At 40.0% G+C, this 9,593-nt stretch overlaps 1 protein-coding gene and 1 long non-coding RNA gene across 2 annotated transcripts in view; both read left to right on the forward strand.

The window, feature by feature from the left end:
• The window catches only part of LOC116045062, a 2,013-nt gene extending 1,308 nt beyond the window's left edge, over positions 1-705 (forward strand). Inside the window, exon 2 of the long non-coding RNA XR_004103838.2 lies at positions 1-705. This exon is cut by the window's left edge and continues 660 nt beyond it. This is a non-coding gene — a long non-coding RNA (uncharacterized LOC116045062).
• The window catches only part of LOC116045057 (acidic repeat-containing protein), an 11,409-nt gene extending 2,321 nt beyond the window's left edge, over positions 1-9,088 (forward strand). Inside the window, exons 2-6 of the mRNA XM_035994897.1 lie at positions 4,585-4,674; positions 4,814-4,882; positions 5,925-5,976; positions 8,657-8,693; positions 8,775-9,088. Of these exons, the coding sequence (XP_035850790.1) occupies positions 4,585-4,674; positions 4,814-4,882; positions 5,925-5,976; positions 8,657-8,693; positions 8,775-8,820 (294 nt within the window). The 3' untranslated portion in view covers positions 8,821-9,088. The remainder of the gene's footprint in view (positions 1-4,584; positions 4,675-4,813; positions 4,883-5,924; positions 5,977-8,656; positions 8,694-8,774) is intronic.
• Positions 9,089-9,593: the final 505 nt, after the last annotated feature.

The following is a 9,593-nucleotide window of genomic DNA, read 5'->3' on the forward strand; positions in this document are numbered from 1 at the left end:
TTTGATGCACATGTCAGTAGCTTATTTTAATGATGAATATTTGTTTTGAGTTTTGAGCAATTCCCCCCTTACTATTTAATGGTTATTTGGCAATTCAATACAAATATTTGAGTCATTTGTGAAAGTAGGCTGAAGATATGTATAACTCCCCACTTGTTATCAAATGTTACAACAGTGGATTTGCTGATGATTTTTCAGACCTTCAGGGAGAGAGTGTTTGGGAAAAGAGAGAAACATCTCTTTCTATAAAGGAAGTAAAAGAGCTAAAGCTCTGTCAAATGTCAAATTTGTCAAGAGATGAAATGGTTGTATGCTTTTTTTCTCTTCTTCTTTGGCAAAAACATTTTTTGTGATGACTGAACATTGATGTGTGGAAAATATGACAATCACCACTGTCCTTATGTCGTCAACCCAACTTTCATTCATTAAATAAATCAAATGATCATAAACTGCCTACATTTCAAATCTGTTACCAAAGATTTGTACTAGAGCTATAACAATGCATGGAGAGCATCATTACTTTTTATCAGAGGCCTGTAAACATGTGTTTGGTCATATTACCTGTATGAGGACCAGAATGCTGAGCTACAGACATTTGAAACCTGTGAGTATCTGTTCTGACCACAGCATGTTCTATATCAACTGTTGGGCACAAATGTAATACGGCTGCAATATACTTAAATAAAATTAAGAGTCTGACACAGATTTTTAACATTTTCTTTGATGGTTTTGAAAAAGATAAACCCATTTCATACAAACTATTGCAAAAATGATAAAGGCAACCTTTGGAAATGTAATAGATACTTAAAAAAACGTATGGTCAAACATTACTTTCAAAGTGTAATTGTTACTGGTGATAACACATGATAACATTCTTATTGTGTCAAAAAGTAATTTGCAGCATAAGTGTATTGTATTATTTGTCATAATGTTGGAATATACTCTGACTAAGGGCATTTACTCAAATACTGTACTTAAGTACGTTTATGAGGTTGCCACTTCTGCCACATAATATTCCACTACATTTACTGTATGTAACAGCTGTATGTACTTCACAAATTAATATTTTACATCCAAACCATGAGGTCAGTTTATGTAAAATAAGATACATTGTTACAAATTTAACTACCCAAAAGGATGTAAAATAGTTACACTTATCTCACCACCTTTACAATTAAAATGCGCCTAAAAGGTTAGGGTTAGGGTTAGGGGGGTGGGGCAGAGCAAGCATGAGCTGTGGCTTTGCGGCCATCCTTCTTCCAACTCTCTGCCCGTCATGTAAAGTTGAAACAGCAACCCTAGTCTATATCCATGACCGGAAATTCCGCCATACGTCCTTCTTTTCGGCCGGATGTCCGTTATCTTCCGCTTTCTTTGTGTTGGAATTTTATACTGGTGGATTTCTGTGGACTATGGTTAACTGCTCCTCAGATCTCTGCAGGGTAAATCCAGACAGCTAGCTAGACTATCTGTCCAATCTGAGTTTTCTGTTGCACGACTAAAACTACTTTTGAACGTACACATGTTCCACCAAAACAAGTGCCCATGACGATTGTGATTGATTTTAAAAACTGTCAATAAACCAGAGCACGTTTTTCTCCCATCCCGGAATGCTGTGTGGACTAGCCAGACCCTCCTTTGCAGCGCTGTGGAGGAAGGTCTGGCAATGCGAGACTACAGCAACCCTAACTCCAGATACCAACCTATTCTGGAATACTACCTGGCCCCAGGTTTTTTTTTATTTTAGAATATGCACCATATGAGCACAATATCAGTCCAGACAAAAAAAGGTCTTAAGTATATCCTGACACAAGAGCCCTTGACAAGGTGTCCTCTTTGCTCGGTTGGTAATTCTGTCTTGCACTGAAAGGTGCTTTTGACATTTTGTCAATTCTAATGGGATCCAGACCACAATCTACAGCCTCAGAAGTCAGCACAGATGCATCTCTGTGTTAACAACAATGAAAAATGTAGTTAGAGGACTGATTGTTGGCAGTGTTCAGGGGTTTCTATTTTTTGGTTACTCTCTATCCATACCACACACTTTCAGTTTGTAATTCACACCGTAGAAAATGTGGCCTGTAGTATAAGGGCGTTTTCACACATACCTCATTTGGTCCGGACTTTCGGACTTTTCAGTTTGATCCGAACCAAAATTAGAGGTGTGAAACCTCCCCCGGACCACGGTCCGGATCAAAAGACCAAATTTTGGTCCGACCAAAAGAGGTGGTCTCGGTCCGGACCAAACTGAACCATGGTCCTGTTTGTTTACAGTGTGAAAGCATTTTTTGGATGGTTCAGACTTTCGGACCAAATAGAAGAAGCTCTGGCAGGCTCTCCTTGTGTTACAAGACCGGGGAATAGCTCCTTTAAGGAATAGCTCGGTGCTTAGTGTGTAGGCTACATGAGAGAGTGAGTGACGGTGAATGCGCTCAGAGCAGACAGCTGTCGGCTATCAGAGTAGAGAATACATCAGCAGTTTATTTGTTAAGTGGTAGTAAATGTACAGTGTAGGTTTCCGTTTGTCTCTGAATAAATTCTCCAGAAAGTTCCAGTATCTTGCTTCTCAACATCACAACAAAACGAAAAGAGCCGCGGCAGTATGGGAGAGCAGCAGTCAGTAGGGGAGAGCAGCAGTCAGCTGAAAAAACTCCGACACAGAGAGAGGGTACGAGAGGACGGGGAAGCCTGTCTACAAACCAATCAATTATAAGTATCTGGAGACGCAGCTCACGTATGTGATGACGGCAGGACGTAGTTTTGTCACGTATAGATCTTTAGTGCGCTTGCATAACTGCAGTGTGAAACCAAAACTTACCGGATCAAATGTATACAATGTAACAAAAACATGAACCTTGGTCCGGACTTTCATGTGTGAAAACGCCCTAAGAGAAACAGGACTATTCTTAAAGTGTTGGAAATTATTTTCATGATTCTAGCAAAAATTTGTTAAGAATTGTGACCTATTTTAGTATTTCAGAGTTGAATCCAGACTGATGGCTTTATTCTAGGACCTTTGACTTTTTTCTCAAAATAATCTAACAACTTTTTAAAAATAGACCAAGTTTTAGCGCGTAACTTTTTGATATTAATGAACGTCCGTTACATTCAAACCATTACCAAATTAGTTGCTACAAAGCTAATTAAGACTCCACACAACTCTCTCTGTATTTCTCAGTATGGCTGTGTTCAGAAGATTGTGTCGTCCGGCGACTTTTGCGCGCAGAAACTCGAGTGAAGATAATTACCTCTTCTGAAGTATTTAATCCTCCCAGTCTGCTCTGTTTGGCCAGCGCACTTCCTGGAATGTCGGTGTTTCACTAGTTTTAGCTGGAGCTACTGCAACGGAGTAAATAGCAAGACTTTGTACTGTGACAAATCACCAATAAAGGCTTCTAAACCAAATATTACACAACCGGACATGTCCCAGCAGTAAAGTGACCAGAATTTGGGGAGAAATGACCAGCATTGGCCGAGATTACAGCTATGTCGCGTTAGCATATAGCTGCTTAATAGTTAGCAGTATGCTAACGTTAGATTGTAATGGAACGACGCAGCACTTTCAACCATCAAAAAACTGCAGATAAAGGCTTCTGAACCAAGCACTATCCAATCGGACATGTTTCAGCAGTAATGCAACCCAGAATGGGGGAGAATTTAACAACATTGGCAGCCAAGATGACATTGTTTACTGCCGTTAGCCACGTAGCTACTTTAGTTAGCAGTTGACACTAATAGAATATAGCAGCAATTTAAAGTCGCAAATAAAGGCTTTTAAACCAAAAACTACTAATGTTTCAGGAGTAATGTGACCCGGAATTGGGGAGAATTTAACGACACTGGCAGCCAAGGTGACATTGTTTATGCTGTTGGACAATGTTAAAAAAAACACTCCAGTCCTGCCTACCTGGAGCAGATGACCAATCATAGAAGATCAGCTTAGAGTTGCGTAACAATTAGCCGAGAGTAGAAAAAACTGTTGAAACTGGAGTGTTGAGAACAGTTGGAAATCTGAACGTTTTAGCTCACAGGGATTTGTCTAAAACACGTTTACCGTATTATTTGAAGGCCACATTTAACATGAAAATCCAACATTATAACATTGTAGATATGACAGAAAACACAGAAAAGCATAATATGTGACCTTTAAATGTAGGGATTGCATCATTTTCATAATGAAGATCATTATTATTTAAACATTTAACCATTTTCTCTGTGATATTGCATGTAAAAATGCAATTTGCTAAAGAACTTCAAAAACAACAACAAAATGTTACATCAAAAAATATTTACAGCAGTCAGATTTATGTATTCCTAACAATTTTTTCAGTCAATCCCCATATGAGAAACATCCATCCCAGATATTTCATATTCTATGGGCTTCATTTATCTTTCAAATGTGTAGTCTAAATTGGAAGTTACTTCTAAATTATTGTGAGCTATAAACGGCATGCAAACCACTATATATATATATGACTGCATTATCAATGGTTCAACATGTATTTTATGTAGCATTGTTAAGTGTTAGATCTGTTCAAGTATTTCAGTTCAAAAGACATATATTTACTATCCATATCATGTGCAGATGATGATGATGATGACGACGACGACGACGACGACGACGACGACGACTATCACAAGGGCTCTGTGTGCTCATATTGTGAATTCTGTGAGGTATGTCTGACAATAAATTAGAGAAATTAAATGTAGTCATCAAAGCTAAGTCAGAAAAGTAGAGACCTTTACAAAATGATGTCAGTGACATCCAAAATAAAACTTTTAAACTTTTTTAACTAAATGTGTATTCTTCCAGCACTGTGGCAGCTGTGACAAATGTCCTTGTAAAGAGGGAGACAAATCTGAACACTGTGATGACTGCAAGGTAAGAAAATGCTCATTATGTGACATTTGTCTTGTGGTCAGCCCATTTTTGGTTTAGAGTGAAATATTTACATTCATAAATATGGGATGGATTCCGATGAAATTTGTTTATGTTTCCCTGAGGATGATTTATAAAACCTTTGGTGATCCTGATGACTTTATGTCTAGCACCATCATGAGGTCAACATTTCCATTTGTCCAGTACTTTGGTTTAGACTAAATACCTGAAATACTTTGTGTTTACTGCTAATTAGTAGGGCTGTCGCATGATTGTCCATAGTTACCTCGTGATTAATTGCAAACTAATCAAACATTTCTTAACTGTTCTGAATGTATTTTTAAAGGGATATTTTTCAAGTTTTTGTTATTTGAGACTCCTGTGCTATATTCACATCGACAGTACATGCAAATAACTTTAGTCTTGTCTGCCTTATCTATAATATACACAAGGCAGCTGGGGCTTTGTACTTTTTTCAAATGTCACCCAACATTTGGGTACTGAAGTCCCAAATATTTAATATACAAATATTCAATTCATGTGAAAGCCCATGTCTGCAAACAAAATTGTTGGGGATGATAAAAAAATAATAACAATGATAGCAGGTAAAGATTGTGAAATACTACATCAAAATTGTTATATACTAAGCTATAATTGTGACATAATAAGTCAAGATTTTGACTTTTAATTTTTTTTTTTAAAACGTGATTTAGATTAGAAGTCGGTTTAGATTTAATAAATCTGATTGGTTTGACTTAGTAAATCAATGTTTTAACATCATTTTAACTTACCATGAGTATGTTAAGTTTGTCATTTTAACATGACCTATTTTCTTCCCTGATATAAATAGGCTTTCATATAATACATCTAACATATGATCATAAACATGCACATGTTGTGTAGGTGTATGAAGTAAGTGGCAGTGCAGGTTCAGGACAGACAGCTCCGGGTCAGACAAATGGGTCAGGTTTCTTGTGATAGTAGGGAAATGTTTTCGTTTCTGACTTCTCTTTTCTGTATTCATTGCTTTCTTTCTTGTTCACAGATGTGCACTTTCTGCCATGTGTGTCCTGTTTGCCAAACTCTTTGCCAGCCTGGTGAGTAAATGCAGAGCTGCCACAGAACAAAACACATTATTACAGGATCACATCAGAAAAGGAAAGTTTTCTTGTTGCTGAGTGTAACTGGTCATTCCTGTTGCATAAAAAGAACAGGATCTTCCACACTATAATGATGGCTGAAAGTTAGGCAGAAGAACTAAAGATGACCAAATGATGAAGAATAATACAAAACACTTTATTTGAAGAGGTGTGCATAAGATGGATCTCATCAATCCCCGGGGCTTTGCCACTTTGGAGTTGTTTGACTACCTCAGTGATTTCCACCAGGGAAATTGACAATGATCCCCCATCATCCTCCAGCTCTTTCCTACCATAGAGGGCGTGTTAAGGTGTGGACACACAGAGCCGACGGCCAAACGTCGGCAGAAAAGGCAGTTGGACTGATCAGTCTCCCCAAATTGGTCAAAAAAGTGCCTCGGAACACACCAAAGCGACGAGACGTAATACGTCTCCATAACAGCAGGCGGCGCTAATCTGTATTGTCACCGAAAAAATGAATGGCTGATTGGACGAACGCATCACGTGGGTCTTCTTTCTCCGGAAATTCAAAGCCAGACTGTCATGGCGGCTTGTTCAGAATACGATCTCATATTGTACTAAAATAGTTCACCGAAACGTGTTTCTGAAAACATTTTAAGCGAGAAATAGGCCATGCAGTTGGTGAATCTGTCTTCATTTCAGACCGACAAAGGTCAGTTTAAAAGATTTTTATCAGATTTTGAGAGACTCTAGTCACGCTCATTTCCGCTCCCCGTTTCCGGGTTAGCACTCTACCAATCAGATGGGTCATTTGAGTCCAACTGCCGGCAGTGCCAGCCCCGCCGATTATACATGTCAAATCGGCCAAAATGAAGGACGACGGCCCCGAACAGACTCGAGTCACTGACCTCGCCAGACTGTCAAACGGCCGATTAGCGGCTCTGTGTCTCCTCACCTTAAGTTGGATTCAGGAGTTCCTCAAAGTGCTCCTTCCATCGCCCAATTACCTCCTCATTTGAGGGTAACAGTGTCCCATCCTTACTGTACACAGCTTGGATGGCAGTTTATGGCAGTATGACAGTTTTCCAGAAGCACCTTGGTGCCGAAAGTCCTTTTCCATGTCTTCTCCGAACTTTTCCCACACCCGCTGCTTTGCCTCTCTTACGGCAGAGGGGATTGTTGAAATCTGTACAGAAATGCTGAAAGCTCTGGGTGTGGAGGGGCTGTCTTGGATGGCATGCCTTTTCAACATTGCATGGAGTTCTGGGACAGTGCCTAAGGAGTGCTAGACTGGGGTGGTGGTTCCCCTGTTCAAAAAGGGCGCGAGAGTGTGTGCCGATTACAGGGGTATCACACTTCTCAGCCTCCCTAGTAAAGTGTACTCCAAGGTGATGGAAGGGAGGGTTCGGCGAACCTCAGATTGAAGAGGAACAATGTGGATTCCGTCCTGGTCGTGGAACAACCGACGAGCTTTACACTATGCCCATCCAGTCTACATGTGTTTTGTGGATTTGGAGGAGTATGACCGGGAGATACTGCGGGAGGGGCTACAGGAGTATTGAGTGATGGGGTCCCTTCTTAGTGCTATCCAATCCCTGTATGTCCAAAGCAAGAGCTGTCCGGGTTCTCGGTAGTAAGTCAAAATCGTTCCAGGTGAAGGTTGGTCTCCGCTAGGGCTGCGCTTTGTCACCAATCCTGTTTGTGATATTCATGGACAAAATATTGCGGTGTAGTTGTGATGGGGAAAGGTTGCAATTCACTGGACTGGGGATCTCATCTCTGCTTTTTGCAGACAATGTGGTCCTGGTGGCATTATCAGTCTGTGACCTTCAGCACTCACTAGATTGGTTCGCAGCCAGCTGGGATGAGGATTAGCACCCGTAAATCTGAGGCCATGGTTTTCAGGTTCTCAGGTGGGGACTGAGTCCCAACCTCAATTGAAGGAGTTCAAGTACCTTGGGATCTTGTTGGCGAGTGAGGGCACAATGGGATATTCGCTGGAGAATTGGCACAGCAGGGGCAGTATTGCATTTGCTTTATCGCACCGTTGTGACGAAAAGAGAGCTGAGCCGGAAGGCAAAGCTCTTGATATACCGGTCAATTTTCATTCCTACCCTCACCAATGGTCATTAAAGGTTGGGTCATGACCAAAAGAACCAGATCCTGGTTACAAGCAGCCAAAATGGGTTTCCTCAGGAGGGTGGCTAGCGTCTCCCTTGGAGATGACTGAGAATCTCAGTCATCCGTGAGGAACTCGGAGTAGAGCTGCTGCTCCTTTGCATCGAAAAGAGCCAGTTGAGGTGGTTTGGGCATCTGGTAAGGATGCCCCCTGGGCGCCTCCCTAGGAGGGTATTTCAGGCACATACAGCTGGGAGGAGGCCTCTGGGAAGACTCAGGACCACCAAATATGATTTTTGGTCCCTATCGCCCAGCCCTAGCAGAGACCCAATCTGGTTATGTAGTATAGTAAACTAATCACACACATTTATACATATTTTTTATGTAATAATGATGTAAGACTTGATCAGTTTAATCAAATGGCTAGTCTTATATTGCTACAGTAGATTGTTATATGACAAAAATGGAGGGCAACAATTCTAAGCCTGATGAGAAATGTTGGATTTGGCTGTTTGTTGACAGAGGCTCCAGCTCACACTTACTTTGTTTGTTTTTTCAGGAGGTTTTCTTGATGAAGTGACTGGATCCATCTACAAGTAAGTCATATTTACACTGAACTGAAACCTGTTCAAATATTTATGAATTAGCCTAACCTCTGTTTGTCTCTCCATCCACAGGACTGTAGCTGATGTCTTTGATGATGATGATGATGATGACAACTAAACCTTACCATATGTTGCCACCATGTGGCCAAACCAATATGTTTCACCTTCACCTCTGATTTTCATTGTTATTTTTGTCTTTTTCCTTGAGAACATTAAACTATGGGCTGTGTTTGCTCACTAATGACTGAATAGAAATTGTTAAACGAATAACTAAATATATTTGTGTACTGTTGTTAACTGACAAGTCTAAGTCATACTGTTAAGGAAAATCAAATATTTGAAGTCATATTTTGGATATGTTAAATAAAAAAGAGGGGAAATTTTCACCAATTGATTTATTGATTTTAAGATGTTCACTAAATGGAATGTATAAAATATTGTATTCAATGGAAAAAGTAAAAAGAAACATTTCCTAGATGCTACTTGAAATCAAGAAAACGTAGTTGAATATTCCTTTTTACTTAGGAAGATTCCTAACAGAGTGAAATGACCCAAAAGTTATTAAGTGGCAGCCATGATAAGAGCTGGTCGAATTTTCGATGGGCCTTTTCACATGTGAAAGTCCGTACGAAGGTCCAGACAAAGGTTCATGTATAGCCTACATTTGATCCGGTTAGTTTTGGTTTCACACCGCAGTTATGCAAGCGCACTAAAGATCTCTACTTGACATAACTATGTCCTGTTGCGTTGTTGAGAAGCAACACACAGGAACTTTACTCGGGTTTTGAGGAGCTACAGCATTTATTCAGAGACAAACTGAAACCTACACTGTACATTTACTACCACTTAACAAGTAAACTGCTGATTTATTCTCTGCTCTGATAGCCGACA

Source organism: Sander lucioperca, chromosome 2, assembly GCF_008315115.2.
Source record: "Sander lucioperca isolate FBNREF2018 chromosome 2, SLUC_FBN_1.2, whole genome shotgun sequence".
In the NCBI taxonomy this organism is placed as follows: Eukaryota; Metazoa; Chordata; class Actinopteri; order Perciformes; family Percidae; genus Sander; species Sander lucioperca.